This window comes from Epinephelus lanceolatus, chromosome 7 (genome assembly GCF_041903045.1).
Source record: "Epinephelus lanceolatus isolate andai-2023 chromosome 7, ASM4190304v1, whole genome shotgun sequence".
Taxonomy (NCBI): domain Eukaryota; kingdom Metazoa; phylum Chordata; class Actinopteri; order Perciformes; family Serranidae; genus Epinephelus; species Epinephelus lanceolatus.
In genome coordinates this window covers 39,631,517-39,657,800 of record NC_135740.1, presented here as the reverse complement: position 1 = coordinate 39,657,800, position 26,284 = coordinate 39,631,517, and the positions used below count along the sequence as shown (strand labels likewise).

Sequence of the window (26,284 nt, the reverse complement as noted above, 5' to 3'; positions counted from 1 at the left end):
ATCATACTCGTCATTATGATCCCTTCCACCTCAGTGGCTTTGAATAACACTGGATATAGGAAGTGTCACAAAACAGGTATTAATGTTTTTGTGATACCTTTTATCACCACAGGGGATGCTAATGTGTAGAAAGTACCTCTGTGCTCAAAAGCTTTTCAGGTATTTTTTCCTCTAATTTTAGAGGAGGTAATCAAAACATCACCAATAGGCCTTTTAATGTGAAGGCTAAAGATGGTATCCTCTTTAACTCGCTGTGTGGAGTGACTTTCATGCTCAGCTGCTGTCCAATTTTATCTCCAGGTGTTGCTAGGCGACAGGAGCATCCTCATTACAAGTGTATTCTGGGAAAGGATGGGACCCATAAATGAATCCTGCAGATCTGTGACTTATTATAAGCCTTCCACACTGTTGTCATGAGGGTCAATGAAAGAGATGGGTGCTATTTGCTATGCAAATGGGCTATTAGGTCATTTAGCCGAGCTGTTTCACTGTTTGCTTTGTCTCCACTGCAGAACCAGACAGATTAGGTTTAAATGTTTCAGCTCTATTAAACTGTGTACCGAGGTTAAGGGAGTTGGTATGTGAACTATTGTGTTTAGATATAGTTTCTCAGTCGGCTTCATTAGAAAGCAACTCATTCAAGAATATTTTAAACTATATATTTCTGCAGCCAACTTGGCAGCATACAGCCGACAGAGAGGCTGTCAGTTCTCCAGATCTATTACACATTATTTGCCTTCAGCATCATCATATGGGTCGATGAAGAAGAGGGATGCTTTGGAGATGGCCCATTGTTTCATTCAGTCATTTCAGTATGGCCACACCGGCTACAAGTCTACCATGAGAAAGCATACAGCAAACACATCACTGCAACATGTCATGGTGTGAGAAATATGAACAATTTGACACTTAAATATAAAACTTGATACCCGCAATAAAGACAGCCACAGCCATCACCTTCGGATTAAACACTTATCTTGTAATCTATTACAGTGATACCCAACCAGGGGCCCTTGTACCCAGCAGGGTGCTTCTGCAAGTACAGCACCACATGGTTCTTGGAAAGACTGTGGAGTGGCTCAGCTAAGTTGAAAAAATTTAAACTGGATAAGTGCACTCAGTAGAGTGCAGATCCCCACATTTTGGCTACGACTCCACTGTCGGTAACTGACTAGATTGGTGGTTCCCAGCTAGTGGGTCGTGGTCCAAAAGTGGGTCGCAGGTCCATTCTGAATGGACCGCAAGTGACTTGAACGTGTCAAGTTTGGTTAAAACACACTTTATTTTGAAGCAAAGCAAACTAGCTCGATGACATGACCAAATGAAAGTATGACGCTGAATATTTTAAATTGTGTGGAACTTGAACTAATGACCAAGGAGAAATTTGGACCCTGTGGCTGGACCACTGCTATAGACAATGCACGCAGCAGGAGGAATTGTCCATCCCAGCTCCGTTACAGTCAAGATTGCGGCAAAGATAACAACATGGAAAGCTTTTCATGTTATATCATGCCTAACTTTAGTGGATCATAACATATTAGGTGTGGGATTAATCTGCAGATGCTTCAGCCTTAAAGTAAGACCAAACTTTTCAAATGATGTCAGTATTTGAACCACAGCAAAGGCCAAAATGTGGCCTGTAACAGATGGTAAGGTTAGTTGTTTTTATCTGTGACATTTTCCAGAACTGCTCTTTTGCTCTTTGCTTTTGCTACGTGGTTTTATTGAGGACTTGCAATCCCTACCGCCTAGTTAAAGGTACAGGTCCACAAGATCTATCATTTTGACGCTTCCCAGTCATTGTCTATGTAAGTCGTTGTGCAATGCACTCTGGTAGTTCTGTGTTGCCTTTTGAGAGATTGAGCGCCCGCTTCTCAGCAGTGAAAATGGCAGCTATTTAGATTTAGTCTTAGTCTTGAGACAAAAATTCTTATTAGTTTTGGTCATATCTTAGACATTTTTATCCTGCATAGTTTTAGTCAACGAAAATTCATGATGTTTTAGTCAGCCTTTCGTCAGTATATTTTCTGTTTTTTAATCTTAAAACTAATCCAGTTAGGCTAATTCATGTATCAGACATTAGAATCAAGGTGACAGGTTGTATTTTATTCAGACCATTTTTTCCACAACTACAAAACATTTTTACACGCTTACAAACTGTCATTTCTCCATTGGAGTGTTAAAGGGATGATTTACAAGCACACACTTAGTGATCATCATTTGAAGAGCTCAACATCTCTCTTATGCTCTCAAAAACTTTGACACTACAAATAATTAATCTGAGACAACTAGGATTTGTCCCCAGGTTCACTGTAAACTCTGACTTATGTGTTTGTTAAGAAGCAGAAAAATAACTTCTGCAACATGTTAGTTTGGAGGTTTAAACTCGTGTTGTCTCACAGAGTCGATGATTAAAGCTAAACTTTCAGCTGTCAGAGAAAACTTAACTGAGTTCAGACTGTTTACTTACAGCACAGCTACACTCACAGATAACTGAGCCTCCTGCCTGCCTGTCAAACAGCATCAAACCATAAACCTTCCCTGATACAGTCCAGATCTGAGTTGGGTCCTGCGGAGATCAGATATGAAGGCAGGCAGCTGCTCGCTCTGCTGCTGTTCGCAGTTAACAGCGGAGCTAACTGCTAACAGCCGCCGCTGAAACTAACAAACTGCACAAATCCATTCAGCAGCTCCACCATCCACAGTCACAACTCGCACCAACGGCCGAAATTAACACTGCTCCTCGGTTGCATGAATTTAAACCTAGGCTACTTAGGGACGTCTGGCACAACTTGCAACCTCTGGAAACTCCTGAAAAACTTTTAAACTAACCTTCGTTGATCTAAAATGAAGACAGAATCAGCAACGGCACGGCTTATATCTTGCCTCAGATGTTTTTAGGAACACATTTTGGTGAACAATTTTGCAATATCAGAGAACGCTGCCAAACGAGCTGCTTTGTTGGTCGGGTTTAAAATCCAGGAGCAGACAGTCCACATGCCTAGTGGCACGCCCATCAAGCATCCAGTGCTGGGAAGGAGCGTGACCCTTGCGTCTAAAAACGCCCCTGTGGAAACATATCATAAGAGAAGTGAGGAATCAGCAGTTAATGACAGTATTTAGTAGTCAATTAAACAGATTTTTCAACAATTGTGAATCACTTTAACCATGAGAGGTCCTTTACAGTCTTTGCACACAAACTATTACGCTGATTGGATTAGCTGCAGACAGATACACACACTCACACACACATGAAAATAATAAGATTTGATAATATATATAAATATATTCACAGAAATCTTCAAACCATGCTATCAGGTGATGCGTTTGATAGTGTGTGAAAGCAAAAGGTTACCAAAAAAGCTCAAAGTAATCGATCAGTGGTTGAAACATCTAATTTTTTCCTCTCTCAATGATTGGCAAATAATAATTTAAATTCAGTCAGATAATTCCAGGGTAACTTTATCATCAATGGATTCACATCCATGTATCAACAGCAGCCACTGTGTTTTCTCTGCAGTGAAATATTATCGAGCACTTCCATGAAGCCATCCCATCGATCAGACGTGTACAATGAAGGAGCACCTGAGCCCATCTGACTGGGCTACAGTGGTACATCAATAAAAAAAGGTTGGGAACCACTAATCTACTGTGCATTAACTACAGCACTTTAAACAGGAAACATTCTATGTAGCCACCATGATGATGAGTAGTGTGAATTAATGAATCCTCTAAATCACATTAACAGCAAAGACTAACTAATGCTACAGAGCATTAGCTAAACCTTAATCACCTGCCAGAGGGAATCCTGTTGCCTCACTCTTGGTGATAAACCACTCCGAGTCAACACCTGACTGATAACGCTGACCTTTAATTTAAATATTTCCTCGCTGTTTTTATAATAAAAGAACACTCAGTATTTGGCAGAACTTTGCTGCTCCACATCTTGTCTTGAAGCAAACCTGCCTCGTGCGTTTCTCTGCCAGTAAGCTCTGCAGAAAGGCTTGTTGTGCACACATATTGTATATTGCATAAAAACCAGACTGCTAAGACATATTATATGATCATGAAAGATACATATCTCATAAATGGTGCAACTAAATAGATTATATGGGCCCTGTCTGCAGAGCGGCTAATGGAGGCCGCGGCGTAGAGGGAATAAGACCTGTTAGCTGACTGTGTTTGCCTGAAATGCTAGCCCGCCAGGCTTTTTCACCACTGTTCTCACAGAGATAAATCCCTGTTGCACTTAGTAGTCATCCATTTTTAATGGCGCAGGCTCAGCTGGAGAGATGCATGAAGACAGGGGAGGGGGAACAGGGAGGGGAGGGAGGGAGTTAGGAACAGCCAAGGTGTGGATGACACCAGCCGGATGCCTCAGGCTAATGTATGTACAGTCTACTTGATGTGTTTTTCTATATGCTCAGCGTCAGCAGCAATTATGAATGTCTGAGGTTGTTTTGCTGGTGAGTGGGGCCGCAGACAGTGCAACCATTCATGAACTCATCATGGTTTTTACTCTGTTTATTGTTCACTCATTGATGGGACATTTGTAGGAAACCAAGCACTCACAGCTGCACGACCGTAGACAGCTCGTTCCAAAAAAACAAGAAGGAGCAGCAAAGCTTCCTGCCTGTTTTTGAGCCCCTTAATATGTCTGCAGCAGCCATTCCACAGATGGCAGGCGGAGAAGGCCTGGGAGGGCCAGCTATTCAATCTACTTCAGTGCAAACATGATCCGTTTGAATGGCGAGGCATAAGCCAAGACATTCTTGTGTGGGCAGACCTCCCCAAACAACCACGAACAACCGTGGCACTGTGTTTGTCCTTCAGAGACAAATCTTTAAGATGCCAGAGCAGCAGAGCAGTTTGAGTTTGTCCAAAAGCAAAGGTTAAAGGGAAGTTTTTCTCTGCTGAGTGTGTTGTAGTATGCATGAGGGCGCAGCACTTAAATGAGCCACAGACAGTATGTGTTGGTTAGCCAGTGAGGCAGTCAGTTTGCAGGCCAATTAGGGCAAGCAGGGCCATTCCTGTAAATGTGTTTTTAGTCGACTTTTCTCCTTAATTTAATCAGTCCATCTGCAAATCACTAAATTAGCCAGTAAACCCAAGACTCGAGACTCTAGACTCTTACGCAGCTAAAATAAGAAGTTGTTGCACCCACACAGTCAGATGTTGAAGAACACGACCACATAGCTCCAAATATTTGATAGGTTTTTATTTCTCTAGTGGATTCATATGTTGTTATTCTGCACAGCAGCATACAGGAAAATTGTGGTAAAATATAAATAACAAAGTTCAACAGTGTTTCTTTTTTTTTCTATTATTCATTTAATCAAAAAACCTCTGTTAAAAGTGGCAAATTTTTGTCAGCCTTTTTCAATATCCACTCTCTTGCACACTCTCAAGAATGTAACATTGAACAACTAAACTTTAAAAAGTATGGGTATAATCATTATTTACAGACAATCACCTTTTGGTGAGCAAACGCTTATAGCTTCTTGGAAATTCACTTCCATCATGTTAAATGCAACAAAATGAAAATACAATTATGTTATACAAAGATCAAAAATACTATCAAAAACCCTTATTATAAATGGCAGCACTATATCAATAAACTGCTGTTGACATTTTACATGTAAGTACAAAATCCTGTTGAGGTAGCGCCCTCTGAAGTCACTTGTAATGTTAAAATACTGAATAAACATCACTTTATATACAATACAGCAAATCTCTCTTCTTTCTTCAATGCAATTGTTATTCCTTTGGTAAACAAAACTGTCAGAAATGTGCAGTCCTGCAAGTGACACTTTCAATCATACATTCACAACATTTTTGCATCCTTTTTTTTTTTTTTTTTGGATTCTTCAGAAACAGAAATGATGGGATAACATGTTGTGTACAACATTCATTTGCTCTTTTTCACCCCACGCTCAGAGTGAAAGGGACTCACAGAGCAGACCTACACCGTGAGACTCTCTGGTGGATACATTGTCAGGGCAAACCAAAACAGAAAAAAAAAAAGAAAACGCCTTAAAGAAAGAGAGACCTGACAGAGAAAAGGAAATCCAGTGTGTCGCCCTTATTTGGGAATGTAAACATAAAGAAATGTAGGCTAGTATCTCTCATTTCTGACTGCATGTGAAAGCCAGATCATCACATAGGATTGGAAAAGAAGGTTTGGCTTGGCAACAATTGATTATAACGTTCCCCAGAGAACATGAGCCCTAAACAGAGGCCACATTGTCTCTTCTTTTTTTTTTCTTCCTGCCTCGCAGATTAAATGTCAACTTTTAGAGCAAGTTGGAAAATATGTTGTGGAGTTTTTTAGGCAGGCATATGGGATCAAAGAGTTCCTCCTCCAGTCAGACGCACACATGTACTCATTAATAATGACACATTCTTGAGCTTCTTTAATGGCAAACATAACTTTGGTTTTCTAAGACGAGAAAGAAAAAATATCTCAGCGAGCTTAGCTCACCGTACAAAAATACTTGGTAGAAATATGACATTCATCCCCTTTGCCAATGTCAGTGTGTTTCCCTACATGACCAAAATACTTTTTTTTTCTTATTCACACTTTGTGATTATTGATACATGTATTTATATGCACACGCTCAAATGACTATAAACTAGCAAGAAAAATAAATCCAATGTATAAAGCATAAAATTATTCTATGTGGATAAAAGAACTATAAAAATATAAGAGATCTTAGAGAGGAAAAAAAAGATAAAATCAATATGTTTATGAAACTGGGATAAAGGCTAGAGCCGAACTCAAAACAGTCATCTGGAAATTGTTCAGTGCAATTCAATTTACTTTATAGTCATGTCTGTTTAGAATATTTTCATCCTCTTACCACCCACAGCCCTCCCTCCCTTTAATGGTCGCTGGGATGGCTGGTCTTTTGACAGTGGACAGTATTTTATCGTATGGGCATTGTCCCCGTTGGCACTGCAAAGGGGGCAGGTGTAAGCCCTCAGAATCGGGCACACAACCCTGCCGTCCGGAGTCTTCAGGACGTGGGAGCCGTACACCTCCTCAGGAGCTCCGTTATTTCGGCAGAAGACGCAGATTTTGGGCTCCTGCTTGCTCCTGGAGGCGGGTTTGCGCATCTTCCTCTCCATGCCGAACAGATCGAACCCGGCGAAGCTCCCCCCGAAGCCCACCTCTCGCTCCGGCAGCTGGACGCCGAGCTGGTTCTGGAAGGGGCTCAGTATCGAGAAACGCTCCTTCAAGTCCAGGATGGAGGCCGGCGGGGGGCTCCCGGACGGGCAGCAGCAGTCCAGGTGCCCGCTCTCTCCAACGCTGCCCGCGATTACGCACGGACACGCCGGGGAATCGTCCAAGCCCAGGGTCGCTTTCAGGGACTCGGTGATGGAGTTGGGGTTCTGGGGCATGCTGAGCTTATTATTCTTCGTAACCAACGTCGTCAGCCCGAGATAGTCGTTCCAGAAATTAAAAGTATAGTCATATGGGCTGCGCGCGTTCAAATAGTTGTGATTGAGAAAATCCATGGCCACTTCTGGTCGTTTGCTCGCGGTCATAAGGTGAAGCAAGCAGAGTAATCCGTAAAGTCTTTGTAGCCAGAGTTCGTCTCCAGGAATGGTTCATGCACAGCGATGTGGTCTCCAGTGTTCCTGTAATGTTTGAGCGTCCTGCAAACAGGCTTTCTGGTTATAAGGACCAGGAGGGCGGGGCGCTCTCCCTTCAAAACCAAGTTTGTGATCAGGTTGAAAGCAGGCTCCCTTTCTTCAGAGCCACATTTAGACACATTTGTTTTCTTGCAGGCAGGCGCTTTGTCGACATCAATAATCATTCTGGCGTTTGGAGATTCGGGCATTTTCATGGAGAGAGGGAAAAAAAGTTGTTAATAGTTAATGATTTGCGCAGAGAAATAATTTCGCGCACAAAGCCGTACTGTAGTTAATTACATTATTTCAGTGCCAGTACCGATCAATTAGAGGAGGATGGCTCGGCTCTTTGTTCTCCCTTGGTACTAAAATATTACAATTCTGCATGTTTCGTGAATCAATATCGTTAATCATTGTTAGGTGAATACCATCAACGCCAACTCGGGCGTTCACACACCTTAACCCCTTGCGCGCCAGCAGCAGAGGGCCTTTGTTCCATGCAGCAGCCTTCCTCTCACTGTCCTGGGAGGAATAATCTGTGCTGATGCATCCTATTATGTTACCATTGAAGCAACATGAGGCAAACCTACCAACCAAACCTCTCATGCTTCCATGTTTCCTCACTGAAGAGGTTTACAGCTCCATCACTGATCTGCACAGGGTGATTTTTAACTTAACTAACCATTTTAGATTATAAGTAGTTAATTATGATGCGAGTTTCTTTTTTTTTGCATTGAGGAAAATAACATCTGCAGAAACTTTATTTAGAATCAAAGGTGTCTTTATTCCCAGAATTGTAAACTAAAGGGAAGTAAACAACCTTTTATGACATCTCTCTGTGTAGCTGTTTAATTGTGACATGCTGTCAGTCCTCGCATTAAATGCTCATAAAATCCAGACAAAACACCACATCAGTCCCCTCAGTCATGATGTAAACACAACATGCAGAGCTGCTCTTCAACAGGGGGCAGCATAGTGCAATTACAGGTCAGTTCATTTCGACCAGAAAGACCCCTCCCTCCCTCGCCTGCCTTCCTCCCTCCTTCCCTTCTCTCCTCCCCTGAATGAATGAGAGTGCCAAACAAAACCTACAGTAATGATTGCCACTGGCTGCAAGATGAAAGTCACCCATGATGTTCCACCAGCCAGATGTCATTAGTATATTCTGATTCCAGCAAGACAACAATGGTGATTTGGAGAGGAGCTCACAAACGGCACAGATCAGTCAAATTAACCTGCATAATATACAATATATATCTGGGTGAAGGTTTAATGAGGAATCTGCATAACTAATGTGAAGCTACATAACAAAACAACACCACGTGTGTAGGGCCAGTCAGTATTGATACCAAGCATTATATCCTCTCACACGTCGAGGGGTAACTCACCCGAATTTTGTCTCCGGCACCAACAAAACTGTAAAATCTTTACAGCTGCAGGCACGTTCATTTGGTTAATCCACAGAACACACTAAGCCTGTTTAGACCTGGTGATAACATGTGTTTTGGGTGATCCAACCACAAGTGGACAGCGCTAAATACAAGTACAAACAGCCACCAAGACGCACTGTGATCCAATCACTCAAACCAATTACCAAAGTGGTCTGGGACACACCTCATATCTTTCGTAGTATAAACACCAATGCATCCTCACTGGTGCAGGACGTGGTGGTTGTTTTGGTGACAGTGCACTAAAAGCTCTATAACTTCGCCATTTTATGTCAAGTTGGACGAAGTGTTGCTTGACCGTCTCGCGTTTTGCCCCGTGGAAGGAGATGTGTTGACTTCTCCTGACAGCGATATCCTCAGCTGTACTGACACAACTGCAAACGTGCATGCTACAGACCAACTAGCAAAAGTGTGGATGCAATAACTGTGTGCGGGGCAGTAATGAAATCTGAACGCATGGTCAGCTGGGGACACATAATAGATACAGGTGTAAAGAGCGATCTGTCTCGGCTGACCAGTTTGTGTTCGGATCACCAAAACAAATGTTAATATGAAGTCTGAACAGGCTCATTGGACTGTTTATTTGAAGTAGTTCCCAAGGAAAACTGGGTTAGCTGACCCTTTAAACTGAGTCTGAATAAAAAAAAATAAAAATAATAATACATATGCCTTCTCTCGTGTATTGTCAAGTTTTAAATGCCCAAGATTACAACTGTTTGTGGAATTTATATGCCAAAAAAAAGAAAAGAAAGATGAACCAGAGTACCCCAACAGTCTCCTCCCCAATCCTATAGGAGATATACTGTATACTGTACAGGCTAAAGTGATTGGGTCAGTTTGACAGATTGCGGACATAATCACATTTCTAACACAAAGTCAAAACAGTCTAACTGACTATTAAAGGTCCAGCGTGTAAGATTTAGGGGAGACTATTTTCGAACAGGCTACTTTAAGTAAAACCAATAAGATCATCAAGGAGTCCTCTCATGTTCTGCATACAGAGTGCAAGCTGCTGCCCTCTGGTAGAAGATTCAGAGGGCTTCACTGCAGACTGAACAGATTTAAATATTCATGCATACCTCTGTCTATAAAGCTTTTAAATAATGTCAGATAAAGCCAGAACTGGCATTGGATTATGAAGATTTGCATTTTTGTAGAGGTATTTGTAGCGTATGGTGTTATTTATTTATTTATCTTTTTGTGTTTCTTATCGCTACGTTGGGTATAATGTTGATTTGTCAATGTACTATGTTGTATGTTGCATTTCTATGGCTGCAGTATGGGTGGGCCCGAGGCAGATTTCCCAGTCTGTGGGACAATAAAGTTGATCTTGGAATTTAGTGGCATCTAGTGGCGAGGATTGCAGCTTGCAACCAGCTGAAACTTCTTCGGTTACAATACCTTCAGTGTTCATTGTTCAGGAGGTTTTCACCAGGAGCCAAATTATCCACAGAGGTATTTTCTTCTTCACAACAAAAGGAGCAGGTGTGGTAAACACACCAAATAAAGCAGTTTCATGTTACATGTCAGTGTTGTCGGAGACCGGCAGCTTGCTTACGACATACTATTGTGTGCTCACACTTTTTCTCTGATAACCTAATGTGTGCTCAGCCTATTTCTGATCCAGATGTTCAGGAGATTTTTACCTGGAGCCGAATTATCTGCGGAGTTCTCCTCCTCTCCAAAACAAACAGACGTGGTGATTTAAACCGGTAAAAACACTGAATAAGGTACTTAAAAATCAGGTTTTCCGACACTGCTTGTTGCAGTTTGGCTTCTGATGGCTGATGGGCTAAGTAATGATGCCACTGTAGAAACATGGCGGTGCATCATGGTGGTATCCATAAACAAGAACCTGCTCCTTATGTAGAGATAAACAGCTCATCATTCTAAGGTACAGAAAACACAACAATTCTTATTTTCATGTGATTATACACCAAAGAAAACACACTTATATTCCATTTCTGCCAATATATCCCCCTAAATCCTACACACTGAGCCCTTAAGAGACAGTGTTAAGTTTTTGAAATTATAAACAAACATATCTGTTGAGGCTCTAAGTTTGTGAAGAAAATCTAGTCACCTTGACAAAATGGACCATGCTGCCTTTAGCTCAAGCTTTACTGAAAAGCACTGCGTTGTTGCCTGAGGTATGATATCAGTCTGAAGCATAAACACAACATGGAAGACTGTGAAGGTTATTTTAAGTGTCTTAGATCTCCAGTATGGCCAGTATAAGGTGTTCTCCAGCTCCCAAAAGAGTATTAGGGCTCCTCTTCTCTCTATCCTTGTTATATGCACATATATGGAGAGCTCATTGCATGTAAGAGGATGAATATAATCTGCTTCTCATGCACCACTTGTTTTCATAGCAAAGAACCTGGAATATGTGAACCAGGAGTCTATAAATTTATAATATATACTATCTTTAATAATCCTGTCAGTCCAATTGGAGCATATTGGCTGATAGAAGTGATCCAGATTTTAATTCTCCAGAGGGAATATGAGACAGGCGTCGTAAACAGTCCGCTCAGTGCGGACCTCTGATCCTGTGATGAAGTGGGCAGCTCAGGAATGTGGAAGCAGCCCTCTTGAAACAATGATAACACGAGTGACTGGTGTTCTAATTAAAACTTCCAGGGGGAGGCTGCAAGAACTCACTGACTTGGAAGGTTCACATCTATTTTTAAGGGATCTAATAAGAATGCGCTACCTTCGGAGACAAGAGTGATAAAAGCAGAACAAAAGCACGGTTCAGTGAGCTGCCATGTTTTTAGAGGCCATTTCTCTCTGTTCTGTGTGTTCAGCAAGTTAGTTTGAAATAGTATTGACTGCTCATTGGATTTCCACTCCGGAGCCTCCATTCAGCTGGTGCAAAATATGAATTTTATGATGAAGCATTAATAATGTATGTAATCGCCAATTCTTTTTTTGCAAGCCAGGGCAGATTGTGAGAGCAGATTCCTGTGTTGCTGCAGTGCAACTGAAATATTCATGGCCATATTATTTCTTAATTTTGTTGTGACTAAGAGGGATTAATACTCATCCATTAACTAAAGCTAATTCTGCAGCTGCCTCGAGGTTGCACGAGTATATTGGACAAGGAAGTGAGATTAGCAGTGGAATGATGCATAACATCAGCGGGGCGGCTTTGGCCTGTAAATCGATTTAGGAATCACACTGACTAAGTGATTGTTGTGCAGTTGTTTTTTGTTTTTTTTTTATACTTGCTAGACAGGGGGAAAAACACAGATCATCAGGAAAAGTGGTGGCTGGCTGAGGAAGACACTTTGTTTTTAATGACCAGATCATATTTCCTGCGTGGGCTCATTAGCAGTGTGAGACTTTCATTTACAATTTTTGTGCTCAAGATGTATTATGCAATGCAAATCAGCCCAGACGTGCCTTTTGCTGAAGTTAGGGGTATGATAATGTGTGATTTATACCATCCCGTGGAGCTAATCTGCTTCATGCATTATGATTATAATCAACACATTCTGTGCTGTGATCCAGGCCTTGTGTTTTTGGCAAACACAACAAGATTTTGTCGCATTTGGGGTGCAGACTCTGCTCAATTCATATTTGACACGATAAATGAATGATTGATGGTATTGTGGAATGCATGAAAAAATCTGATCCTTTATATTGCATCTGCTTATACTGCTACTAATAATTTAAATGTATCATCTGGGCATGTTTTGAGTCATTGACATCAGATACGGTGTCTGTAACCTCTTTGGCTTGATCAGAGAGCACATTTTCATGTGAAATAGTAGAATGTGTTTCTGCGGCTGTCTGGTTATCCTTCATTCTCTGTTGCTTATTTCATGAGGCAAGTTTGAGCAGTGGCCTTGCAGAGGCGAATGCATTGGGAAGGATTACACAAAGCGCACACACAAGGAAGCTTTCTGCATATTCCTACATCGCTGCTAGAGGCAGCTGCCATGGATAAATCATTACAATGCCTTGCTCAAAGATACTTTAGAAGTGGATATTCCCCCCAACTCTATTTAAGCTGATAATCCAGGCCTCGGCACCACCAAAGGGCCCCAGTATTACTCTTTTCATACAACAGCCACCCCCTCCATCTCCGTGTTTACAGAGCTACATATTGATCATGAAACAATACATAATGGGTTTGCAGGAATTGCTGAAAAATCCATTTTGCCATATCGATTGCTATAATGAAGATGAATGCTGAATCACTCAGTATGAAAATGGTTCATGTGCATTTCCAACCTGCATTTTTCATATCCTATTTTTTTTTTGTCACACCAGAAAGACGGCTCTTTCATTTTGAGCCCCAGACCCAAAGATTACCATGTGTTTTCATTCACAGCCATTAGAAGCTCTGTTTGTGATTATGCAAATGAGAAAACATGCAGGAAATTTAATCAGAGCGCAAATTTGATTTCACGTGAAAGATTGCTCGAGGGTGGGGGCTCCATCGCGTAATATCGAGCAACCAAATTATGTTCAATATTTGTTTTCACAGTGGGCCTCTACTTGGACACGCCACAGCTTTATAGGCTTAAGGTTCGCCTTGGTTTTGGAGGCTCGAAGTTAACAGCGCTGCATAAGGTTTGATTATCCTTTGTTCTCCCCAGAGATGCTGAATGGAAACTGCAGTTAATGGGAAGCATTTCCATATCAGCAGCAAAGCACAGCAGCTTGTGTTTATGCATTTTTATTATTGTCGCGTCCCCTGAACCAAATATCTAAGTGCTGCATTTTCTTTTGTTCCCCAGCTGAACAGCAAGAAAATGGGCTCTTTGTAATTGCACATAAACTCAGAGGATGTCATTGTGCCGTTGTGTGTGCCACTGTAGATAACTGGTGATTAAAGTGAATGTTACTCCAGAAGCATGACAGAATTGAAACTAATAAAGCATGTCAGTCAATAAGGGAGGTGGGTCTGTTTATCAAGCTCAGAGATGTAGAACAAACAAATGTCATCCGGCTTTTGAAAGAGACCGACTCAGTTTAGTCGTCCTGTGACCTGCAGTCTGAAGGTAACGATAGAAGAGCTGTTGTGTGTCACTCATAACACTCTCAGGGAACAATAGCCGCCAGTGTAGAGCTCTAAAGCCTCGACAATTCTGTATTTACTCCCCCTTACAACTTGACCTTGTTGAATCAATCTACATGCAGAAGTACCTCCAGGGCAAATTTGTGCAGGTTGGCCCCGGAGAGCTGAAGTTAATTTCACAACTTTTCAGCAAATACCAGGAGCTGAGTGACTTTCAGTGTGTGCAGGGCAGTAGTTTCTAAATGCAGGTTTTTGGGGCACATGGTCTCAGGTGTAGCAAGCCTTGAGGAATTGTTCACCCCAAAATGTAGTCAGTCGTGAGCCCCACACACCACCTAACTTCAAATGAACACCCCAGTTGCGACAAACATTGTGAGTGACCTCCTTTAGTTCCAGCTCTGTCTTTTTCCAAAAATGATTACACACCGACCCCCCCACCCAACCACAATTCTCTCATTTTGGGGGAACTCTGCCAATTATACACATGCATTTTAATTTAACTGGTCATGAGGAGTAAGTAAGGCGGGGTATTGTTACTCAATAACCTTAATGCATTGACTGAAATAAGCCAGTGACAGGTAGTGTCAAAACTTCTCCAGTTAAACGAGACATTTGATCCTTGATTATAATACATTGGATTTATGTAGCACTTTTCAGGATACTCAAAGATGCTTTACAAAGAAAAGCAATAAAAAACAACCCACTGATTTTAGACGTTGTAGGCAGTTATGAGGGGGAGTCTCTGATGTATTTAGGGAAGGAGTTCAAGAGGGTGGGAGCAGCAACAGAAAAGGTCCTGTCCCCCCAGGTTCAGTGGTAAGTCCTGGTGGCGGGGTACAGGAGGTTTGCATCAGCAGACCTAAGAGTGCGGGAGGGAGGGTGCCGATGGAGGAGTTCAGACAGGTCGGGGGGAGCCAGGTTGTACCCAGATTTAGAAAAATGGACTATTCGGTTTTGCTTGCAGCCAATCACTGCAAGCATTCTTTAATATATGCGACGTATGATTGGCTTACTACCGCAGCAGCTACATACAGTCTGTGGTGTGGTGAAGTCAAGTATTGCATATTTGATGTAGTCGGTAGCTCAACTTGCCGAGATGCTGTCGAGTATAGCTAAACTATACACCTGTATTGTTAGGTGGCATTTTACACAACTGAATGCTTGAAGTCACATGAAGGGTACTAAATGTATTGAAACCAAAGGTCTTCAAGGCAGTACCTTATTGGTAACTATATGACTTTAAAGGGGAACTGGTGTTGTAATTTTTAAACTAAACCCCAAGAGAAGTACTAGGCCCAATACCATATGCCACACTTATGGACCTTTAGGTGCTCACCCACAAAGTGTGTGAAGGCCTAGAACTGTCCCACTGCCAAAGCTTCACCTGCATTGAGGGCTCACCTGCAGGCATTTCCCCCCTATTTGCACACTTTCCATACGTCTGCATTTCTGCAGACTCTGCCTGTGGGAATTACACAATTTATAGCGGTGTGTCAATAAAACACTTGTTTCCAGAGGAAGCCCGGGGGCATTTGGTTTTTGGGCAGACTGGCCTATGGGTGTTTATGCTAGCATATTAAATTTACACTGAAACACTACATTAAGGATCAAAGATGGTCTATGAAAATAAACAGAGGACTGCAAGTATGGCTATATTAAATACCTGGTTTAAGCAAAATCAAAAGAAATTTTATGAAGATGCCATTTTGACAAACCAGTAAATTGAGAATTACATTTTCTACTCTAGAAGGCAAAAGCCTGGAAGACGTTAAATTAGGGACTGACCCCTGAAGACAGTAAAAACGGTCCCAAACCTACAATTGTGCACCACATTGGCATTGTCAAGGTTAACATGATAGGTAGTCATATAAAGTGCCATCTGATTCCTATCTATACCATTTTGAGCCCCTGCAACATCCTCGCACTCAAAACATTTAGTAGGGGATGTCAGTGCCCAGTGCCCTGAGGGTTCAGGGACTAAGAACTTAGAGGGGGACATTGGGATTTGGTCCTAGTCAGCTTGTGGAAAAACATGTCTTCTGTGGCTTTGAGGCTTTCCCAAGTTTGAATAAGTAACCCTGAGTGTCATAAGGGTTAGCCCAGCTTGGGGCTGAGATGATTCAGAACCTGCCATTAAGGGCTCATTTATGTTCCCTTTACGTACGAAAATGTATACGTCCGTTTCAAACGATGTTACCGTCACTGCCCACATACTTCCATGCGCCCTTTACGTTGGCATGGATGTTAACCAATATATCCACCAGGAGGCAGCCCAGCATCAAAAGTTTATGACAACAACAAACATGGCGACTGTGGAGGAGATATTGATAATGTACCTCTTGCATAAAAGACAAAAACAGAGGCAGCGTTGTAGGAGGCGGTGGTCGGTGAGGCCGTTAAATACATCGCGACTGGAGGACGGAGAATTCTTTTCTCTAGTACTGCAGATGAGAGAAATTGAATTGTTATTTCTTCTTCATGTCTCACTAGAGCTACGTATCGGGTAGTGACAGCAACACTGCCCCCACGGTTCCCGGTGGTACTGCTCCATTTGGCCCGTATCTGTGAGCTTTATGGAAACGTGCAGAAATACGGACGAAATGAACACGGAACACAGACAGAAGGCTCCGTCCGTATCCGGATCCATATTTAACGTGGAGCATAAATGAGCCTTAAGAACTGAGATGTGGTGTATGAAAGAAGGTCATTTGGGATACAAGGGCTTGATGAAGGATGTTAATTTGCATTATGGACATCTTGATCCCTACTTGAGATCTTTCAGCAGCTTTGATTTTGATCACTTTGAGTACCTCAACTTTATGAAGAGCAATGGATTGCTTGAGCACCCCTTTAGAAGTAGTTCCAAGTGTTTTAAAAACAACTTGTAATACTTTCTGTATGAGCATTACTCACAACATGCTACTGTTGAAATGGATCCTGCACAGCACAAAGTCACTATAGAGAGTTTATAGTAATTTTATTTCACTGGCTTGAACAGTCACGGTAAAGTCTTAGGGCTGCACATTGGTTTGTGGGCATCTCCTCAGCCATCCTTTCTAGTTTGAACAATCACTGACCATGACACTCTGAGCCAAATGTGCACTGTTATTTCAGTTGTAGAATACATGCAAAGACATTAAAATATTAAATGCTACAGTTATGGTACCATGCATCTCAGTTAGGAATCAGGATTTATGTACAATTCTGTCCACTTGACTTCTACAGGTAGGATGAGGGTACAATCACATCTCCATACATGCAGTCTGTCTCCAAAGCAAGATTGTACTTGTTCCCACTTCCTCCTTTGAAGGCGCTTGTAACAATCTTGAGCCAGCCCTTCTCACCCTACAGGGAGAAAAATCTCAAGGTCACTTGGATATTAGATCAAGTGCAGCCACTGCATTTCATCCTAACATCCGGTTTTTAAATGCCAAGTTTAAAAAGCTACTAAACCACTCAAAAACTGAGGCTATTACTATGTGATGACTCACCCATGGCTCTCCCCAGGAGTTGCGCACAATCCAGTATTCAGTGCCATTTTCTACCACCCAGCCTGCCACTGACACAATGTGGTTGATGGACGGTGTCTCAACGTACTCCCAGTACGGACCCCCGGTGTATGCGTCGAGTTTCTCTGTGGCCATGATTCCACAGCTGAGGGGAGAGATTCAATTAACGTGATTTTAGAAGAGAGGAAAGTGATTTGGCATTTATGGCCATTGCTGGTAGAAAATTAGAAGTGATTAGCCATCCTCAAACTCAATACTGTAGGGACATTTTAAAAACCGATAACATTTCAAATGCAGAATTCAGACAACTCTGCAAAAGCCATTACAGAAAACAAAATTTCAGCTCCACCTGATTGGCCCGCTTGCGTAGATTTCTGCCATCATGTTTTCCCTTCCGCTGATGGCTCCATAGTCCCCTACTTTCCATAAAGTGTAATTCTGCACAGTGAAGCACTCCCCAAAAGTCACGCAAGTCCCACATGCATTGAATGGATTGCATTCTGAGGGAAGACAAGATGAAAATCTTAAACACTCATGCATGAAAACAGAATGAAACACTAAATGCACACTACTGCTCAGTTCTTACTCTGGTCAGTTGCCTGGTAGTTGTTGCAGGTCTCGTCGGGGATGCCATTAAAGTGGGCATACTCCCACACCCCTCCATGGTCCCCTCCATGACAGGTGCCGGAGTCAGCACAGTTGACCACGTGTTGAACGGACAAATAAGCAGATGGCCACACTCCCTTCCGTCTGATGTTGATACGATCTACACAAGCCAAAGAGAAGATTCCCCACAAATACAATATTTGTTTTGGAAAACCTCAGCTAAAGTGATTTAGTGTCACTTAAGATCCCATCTGTTATTTTGTCACAAGATTTTATTTGCATACCATTCTTGAGAAAATAGATCTCCCCTCATGGTGCCATGTCCAAATGGGCAAGCTCCAACTTTAGATAAATGTCAACACATGATAGATGGTGCACCAGAACTAACTTCACCATATGTGCCACCTTTAAGGAGTGCTTCACCCACAAAATGACCATTATTTTTTCAGTCACTCATGCCGTGACTTTTTGAAGAATCGGTTTTATTGCATGCCTCCACTGAACAAAGAATCCAAAAATGGTAGATTTTACTGATTCATTGACATAAACGGGGACCACATTTAATAGCAGAACATCTGTTTACAAACCCAACTCATGCAGTATGATCCAAATCTCATGTATGTCTAAAAGTGAAAGCAAAGATGAGTTTCACTTGGATCATACTGCACGAGGTTTGAGAGTTTGTAAGTAAATGATTTGATATAGTTTTGCTGTTGTTGAATGTGGCCCCATTTCACTTTTACTGTGAAAGTATGCAAGGAAAATAAAGGTTTCCTCATGAATTTTGGGGGTAGGCATTTCTTAAACACTATAGGAACGTCCGGTCCAGGCATGTAGAAACAAGTAGCTTTAGCCATAGTACATGTCAGTGTGTACAGGTCAAGTACAAGTTTTTGGTCACCCAAATTACACACAAAATGTAGGGAGCCAGAACACATTTGTTTTTGTGCCAATTAAACAAATTAAATGTGTGTGTGTTTGAGTTCAAAGCTACTGGTAGGTTTTAAACCTGGCTTTATGCCAAGCTAATTGCTTGCCAACCTTAGCTTCATATTTATCATGCAGACATGAGTTGTGTTAACATTCCCATCCAACTGTTGGCAAAAGCAATAAGAGCAGTTCCCAAACCTTTAACTTTTCCGTCACACAATTTAGAGGTTTCGATCTGAAATTTCAGTGAAGGTGAATGGAATTCATCTGTGGTGCCGAGAGTTGTAAACAAGCCTCGCCACTTGACACATGAGCATTTTTATTTAGAACTGCTTTACTCCTCTAAAGACAGGACAATTTGAGGATTATCTGGAGTAATTTGGAGTGCCATTTCTGAAATGTTGCCGAGGATTTAACTACACTCTTTGCTTTGCTGATAAATTGTAAGTAGGCAAGTTGGAAAATGTTTACAATTTGACTCAACACAGCTGTAACAGACAAAAAAAACAGAAATCTAACCTGCCATTGCACTGGTGCTGCCATGAGCCCAGCAGGAGCCGCAGTACTGAGGGATGTGCTGATTACGAGTTATAGAGGCGTAGTTGATGCCATCCACGTTCCTCCAGTCCCAAGACTTTGGCAGCTCAGCGAAGTTCAGCAATTCATGAGGACGAGGTGCGGTTCTGTGAGAGACAGAAGACTGAAGTCATTTTACAAGCAATGAGATTTAAGGGCAGACGGTTCACATGGCGCTGTCTCCCTGTCGGTTTTTGAACCTCAGAAGATTATGGTGAGGCAAGTAAAGAAAAACACAGGCAGGTATGTGCACTGTGCTTTGACAAGCCTCATCACAAATCAGTAGAGACTGAGGAATTTGGTGAAGTATGCATGTTTCAGTTAAAGGTAGAATTTATCCCAGCTCATAAAATGTCTTAATGCCATCAGTGATTGAGGCGGAGTGCAAACTGCAGAGATTAAACACTGAATTAAGCCAAGAACTTGACCAGTAAACTCAACATTTTATTGCTTTGACCTTGAAATCAATTGTGCAAAGTTGAGCTTCCTAGATATACCAGTTTCTGTGTACCAGACCAGGAATCTTCACTGGCAAAATTTAACCTCAACCATCTGTTACCCAAAATAATTAGAGCCTTTGAGGTGCAGTTAAGGGAAAGAATTGCATTGGAAACCCTTTAAAATCAGTTTAAAGTAGTTAAAAGTCAGATTTATTCTCATCAGAACACCTAATCTAAAAAGTTAAAACCATAAAAAATGTTTTCAGATAGAGGCTTTTTGGTTCATAGTTTTAACTCCTACACCCCAACAGACCTCACAGCAAACTACATGTATTAAGTTTATAAGAAGGCACAAACAGCCAAAAACTCAAAACTCACTTCACCCCAAAACCAGGTTTCCTCAGCACCGGCTGATAACAACTTTGCCTCTCCTTAAAAAAATGTCTTGCGGAAACAGCAAGTGTCATGAGCATAAGAATGAAAATGACAAACTGAGACATGTTGAGCCACAGAGCACCAAACAGCAAACTCAACATTGCTGTGTTCTGGTAAAAATACCCTCACCTGCCGACCAACAGAGAGAGCAAACCTGCTGTGAGTCATCAAGCTAATCAGGCGTCATTGATCTCACCTGGGATTTACTCTGATTCAGTGAATGAACACATTCTGTCAGGGTCAGATAAGCTGGGAAGCTCATGCTGGCTGACTAATAGCTTGGTACTTTACTTTTGATTCGGCATTTAATTGACTCGTCTTGTAGCCCAAACTTGCCTCACAATAGTTCATTCTGAGACGCAATAAAGTGTTCTCAGTGACGTTCTCAAGCTTTGTGAAATAAATGGATCTGAAATAAAGTGTTATTCAGGAATGTAATAGGATATTTAACCTCTTGAATGAAGTAGTCTCTTGATTGAACTTTTAATGATGTTGCATGATGTTATTTAAAATGTATAAAAGGGCAAGATAGTGTGGAAACTATCATCTTAAGCAACAGATGCTACACAAACTCAGGTACAGACAATCAAACCGTTCTTTAAGGGAAGAGTTACAGTTTAAGACAGTCTTAAACTGCCTTTAGAAAGAAAAAGCAACAGATAAAAAAATAAACTGTGCCCAGCAGTTTTATGTTTTTCAGTCTGCAAAGCTTTTAATTAGAATTTGATTTTCAGTTGATTTGTGTTTAATTATGCTCTCTCTGTTTTGGGTCATGATTACCTGTTTGCATTTTAATGTCTATGTGTTTTAATGACTGCTGCAAGGTAATTTTCCCTTAAAAAATGAAGTGAAGTGGGGCAAAGTGAACACATTTTGGCCACTGATATATTTTTAAAGGAGCAGTGTAAGATTTAGGGGGATTGCAAACAGGCACGGCAGTAGCTCAGTCCATAGGGACTTGGGTTGGGAACTGGAGGGTCGCCACCTTAAGTCCCCGTCCACATCAAATATGGAGTGTAGACTGGTTGCTGCAGAGGTGCCAGTGAGCAGGACACTGAACCTCAAAACTGCTTGGGGCGCATGTCCAAGGCAGCCCCCTCACTCTGACATCTCTCCATTTAATTTTGGCCTGTGTTTATGTGACAACAGGGCGAAAAAATTGAATTTCCCCTCCGGATTAATATATCTTCTTCTTGTAGAATCCTTCAGTGTTCAGGAGGTTTTTACCGGTAGTCGAATTGCCCGCAGAGGTCTCTTTCTCTCCAAAACAAATGGACCTGGTGATTTTAACAGGTAAAAACACTGAATAAAGCAGTTTTACATTACAGACCAGTGTTTTTTCTATGCTATAGGCATGTCAGACACAGGCTGCTAGTCCAGCACCAGCTAATCTGCGCTCACCTTTTTTCTCTCATAAGTTAAGATCCAAACATTTAGGAGGTTTGAACTGGGAGCCGAATTGTCCGCAGAGGTCTCTTCCTCTCCAAAACAAATGGACCTGGTGATTTTAACCAGTAAAAACACTGAATAAAGCAGTTTTACATTACAAACCAGTGTTTCTTCTATGCTGTTAGGCATGTCAGAGACAAGCCGCTAGTCCAGCACCAGCTAATCTGTGCTCACCTTTTTTCTCAGATGACTTAAGATCCGAACATTTAGGAAGTTTTAACCGGGAGCCGAATAATCTGCAGAGGCGTCTTACTTTCTTAAACAAATGGACCCGGTGATTTAAAATGGTAAAAACACAGAAGGAAGCAGTTTCACCATAAAAAATCCCTTTTTTTCTGATGCTACTCATCGTGACATGAGAACATGAATGGCCCTATCTAGAGCCAGTGTTTGGTTTATCCGTTCTGCAGAAACACAGCAGTGCAACATGGTGATCTCCATGGATGAGGACCAGCTCACTATGTAGATATAAAGAGCTCATTCTAAGGTAATGAAAACACAGCAGTTCTTTATTTTCAGACCATTATACACTTAAGAAAACATACTTGTATTATATTCCATATCTGTCAATATCCCCCACAAAAAGGACCTTTAAGAAAAGCAGTCTGTGCATTTTTCTTGGCCATAATACTGCTTTGATTACCAGCACATTTATGGAGGTCAAAAGTACAATGGATTGACTTTAATTCAGTATCATTCTGAAGGCATTCATATTTTGGAGTAGCTGTGATTTCAAGATTGAACTTCAGATACGCAACCAGTTTAAATCTTTCGAGTAAACAAAAACACTCAGTGCAGTTTTTTGGTCGAGAATTGAAGTCTATTAATTCAGAAAAAATATACATCTTTTTGAAAGCTGTTTTCAAAGTTTTATTGATGCATGGATCCTTGACAGAAGCTCATCATTATGTCGCCTCATTCCCACATTTCTCTTCTTCGTCTTTTTGTTTATGCTCTTACAGCCTCTGTGATAACAAAGACTTTATCAGGCTTCACTGTGAGACTGCAAACAGAGCATGATACTAATTGACTGCCTGCCATCCTCTCCCATCTGCAGGAATAGAAAGCCATATTTAATGCGCTGATTAAAATCTAATCCCTCCATGTGAGTCGGAGATGAAAGTAATTTTCGTGTAATGGAGACTATTAATATTTAGATATAGAAAGGAAACCAGATCCCAGATTTGCAATCAGCTGGAGGATGGTAAATGATATTTAAGGCTGCCAGTGAGCTGGAAACCGGAGCCAGCAATGCAAATAAGTTTGACTCTTTTCCAATTAGCATTTTTTTCTTTCTTCTCGCACATAAATGTATGTTTTTCATATTTATTTTTCTTTCTCTCTGTGTCTTCTTAGTTACAGTGAAACCCTCTCAGTTATCATGAATCAGGTTACTCACCAACTATCATAAAAGATGAATGTCTTTTCATCATGATAGAGTACAGCTGAAAGGGGAACTTTGGTATTTTTCAACTTGGACTCTATCCTCATGTTTTTGTGTGACTAATGGGAGCTGAAATTGGTCCAGTATTGAATGAGAGGGTTGCAGCCGGCAACTACAAAACAGGCTTCAACGTAACCCATCAGGGCATGTGCACGCCATCAATGTCCACTAAAAGTGCTCCTTTTTAAAGAGTAAGATCCTTTTAGTTTAACTAAATAACCCCGAATCCCCAGACCCACCAGACTCCATTTAAATAAATAGTAATTTCATCATCATAAAACACACTTCATCAGAAGTCAACACAAACTACATAAAACTCACAGAAATCATCTTGATCCATCTTTCCACTGTTCCAACAATCACCAACTCCGGTTTGGTTGAAATAAACCCTTAATGTGTAAGATGTGGAAAATGTGCTGGCTCCATACACGCTAAAATTACTGTTTATCTAACTGGGATCTGGAGGCTTTGGCCGTAACCTTTTGGGGCAATTTGTGGTTCAACAAAAGGGATCTTACTCTTCAAAAAAAAAGGTCTATATCTGTAGGGATCATTTCCATAGTGTTGTCAGACACTTAAAATAACAATCTGAGCCTGTCAGTGGCAAAAACACTTTTAGTGGACATGCACTGACGGTGCATCTGCCCTGAGCAGCCTGTTTTGCGGCTGTCAGCTGCAACGCTCAAAAACAATTGTTCCTATTACACACAAAAACATTGTAAAAATTACTGAAGTTACTCTTCAATCTGATATACACTACAAGATGTACGTGGACACTCCCCATCCCTTTGGTTTACTCTTGGCCCAGAGCATGGTTTGGGCCTTTTAGTTCCAGTGAAGGGAAATCCTCATGGTACAGTAAACACTGATATTTCAGTGTGCTTCCAACTTTGTGGCAGAGCTTGACTCCTCTGCACAGAGCCCTGACCTCAACCCCTCCAGCACCTCTGAACGCCAACTGTGAGCCAGGCCTTATCATCCAACATCAGTGTTGGACCTCACTAATGCTTTTGTGGCTGAATGGGAACAAATCCCTGCAGCCCGGGTCCAAACCTTTGTGCAAAGCTGGAAACAAGAAGAGCGGAGGCTGCACTGTAGCAGCGAGATGTGTAGATGATGTTTGTTGGATGTGTTATCTCTCAAAAGGTTTTGGCCTTGGACATGATCATCCTGTTTTTGGAGGTGGTATTCATTAGTTGTTGTTTCCCAGTTATATCTGCCTGATTCTGTTGGTGGTTGTCTAGTTCAACTGAAATGTTGAAACTGCAGATATGCTGCCGTTTCCTTTTATCCATACTCTTCATTCATGTTGCCTCTATTTGTTTCTGGAAGCTTACAGATACAGATAAAATATGCAGTACCACCGGAAATCGGGGGGCAGTGCAGCATAGTTTAAGCAAGACACAACCGAAGCAAACAACAAAGACGTTTTCGAAAATTAGTAGTGAGTTAAACTACTGAAAAGAATTCTCTGTCCACATGTTGCGATGTATTTAATGACCTACCCCGGTCTTCACCGCTCCCTCCTTCACTGTTTGTTGTTGACTGAGATGTTTGACTCTGCCCTCTAGTGACATCTAGTGCAGTGGTTCCCAACTGGTCTAACCCCAGGGTCCAGATTTATCCTTAGTCATTAGTTAAGGTCCGCACAGTTTAATACATTAAGGGTCATACCTGCGTTTGGCCATGTTATTGAGCTAGTTAGCTGTCTCTGTCAAGTAGCTACCTGTTAGTCACTCAATCTACAGCAGGAAATGGCACTTCAAAATTAAAGCTATTTGCTGGAAATTCACTGTACTTACTTTTACAAACTTGTAATATTTGCGAGTCACTTACAATCCATTCACGATGGACCCGTGACCTTCTTTTCGGCCGCAACCCACCAGTTGGGAACCACTGATCTAGTAGATGAATCTATGGCAACATTAGGACGCATATAAGTATGTGGACAGTGACAGTTACAAGGTTTGAAATAAACAGATATATTTTTGTATGTTAATGAAGTACAAATGAGCCTTAAGTCTACTCTGGCATAATGATGCAATGATTGGATGTCCATATACTTTTGGCCGTGCACTGTAGCTTTCCTTTGATGCATAAAACATGACTGTTGCATGAGATTCAAAACATTATGAGTCTTTAAGCTGATATTCATATGTGGTATGTGTGTCCAGAATACTAAAAGATGGCTGCTTCTGAAAATCTATACTTGATATTGGATCCACAGACTTTTTACCTGACAGTATCTTCTACATGGTTGATTTTTTTTTCAGTGCACTTTAACACAAACGTCAGAGTGTAAATAACCACGTGTTGCACATGGTGTTTTTGTTCTGCTGCTTGTCATGCTTGGCTGCTAGGCTTAAATCAGTAGGTCCTCCACATGTGTGAAAAAATCCACGTCACATCCACCTTAATCGGTGACTCATTCACTGATGTGATGGCTTGTTACGGAGGCTATCAGTGTGATATTTCCATGATTGGCATCGTTAGCTGCCTTCATGAGCGTGTCCCCTTCCTCATTAACGTCACTGGCTTCATTTGTGCACTCGGCAGCCAGGTGATTGATTTGTATACGGGAGAGTGTATTATGTGTGCTGCGCATGGGCCCATGAGCACATAACTGTCGCTAAGTATGTCCGTGTGTGTGCATGTGGGGTAGATAATATCCGTGTTCACTGATCCGAGTGAAACTTAGAGGTCAGTTTCTCTGACATTTCTCCGGATGACATCTCCCCCACACGTATTCTCCACTCACCTGTCAGCTGTCATGAAGGAGTGGA

General features: G+C 41.6%; 2 protein-coding genes across 2 annotated transcripts; both read right to left on the bottom strand.

The window, feature by feature from the left end:
* Positions 1 to 5,203: 5,203 nt before the first annotated feature.
* On the bottom strand, positions 5,204 to 8,692 carry nanos1 (nanos homolog 1). The gene has a single exon (XM_033633198.2). It carries the CDS (start codon positions 7,546 to 7,548, stop codon positions 6,838 to 6,840), a length of 711 nt encoding a protein of 236 aa, XP_033489089.1. The 5' UTR covers positions 7,549 to 8,692; the 3' UTR covers positions 5,204 to 6,837.
* An 8,380-nt stretch (positions 8,693 to 17,072) lies between these two features.
* Positions 17,073 to 20,748, bottom strand: LOC117261012 (cathepsin Z-like). The gene is made up of 6 exons (XM_033633195.2): positions 20,552 to 20,748; positions 19,677 to 19,840; positions 18,208 to 18,387; positions 17,971 to 18,121; positions 17,604 to 17,766; positions 17,073 to 17,457 (listed from the first exon to the last, which is right to left on the bottom strand). The coding sequence occupies exons 1-6, from the start codon at positions 20,707 to 20,709 to the stop codon at positions 17,332 to 17,334; spliced, it is 942 nt and encodes a 313-aa protein (XP_033489086.1). The 5' UTR covers positions 20,710 to 20,748; the 3' UTR covers positions 17,073 to 17,331.
* Positions 20,749 to 26,284: the final 5,536 nt, after the last annotated feature.

Coding starts and splice junctions, on each gene's coding strand:
- nanos1 (XM_033633198.2), bottom strand. CDS start 7,548: ATGACCGCGAGCAAACGACCAGAAGTGGCCATGGATTTTCTCAATCAC.
- LOC117261012 (XM_033633195.2), bottom strand. CDS start 20,709: ATGTTGAGTTTGCTGTTTGGTGCTCTGTGGCTCAACATGTCTCAGTTT. Junction 19,841..20,551: donor AAACCTGGTTTTGGGGTGAA/GTGAGTTTTGAG, acceptor TGTCTCTCACAG/AACCGCACCTCGTCCTCATG. Junction 17,458..17,603: donor ACTCCTGGGGAGAGCCATGG/GTGAGTCATCAC, acceptor TTCTCCCTGTAG/GGTGAGAAGGGCTGGCTCAA.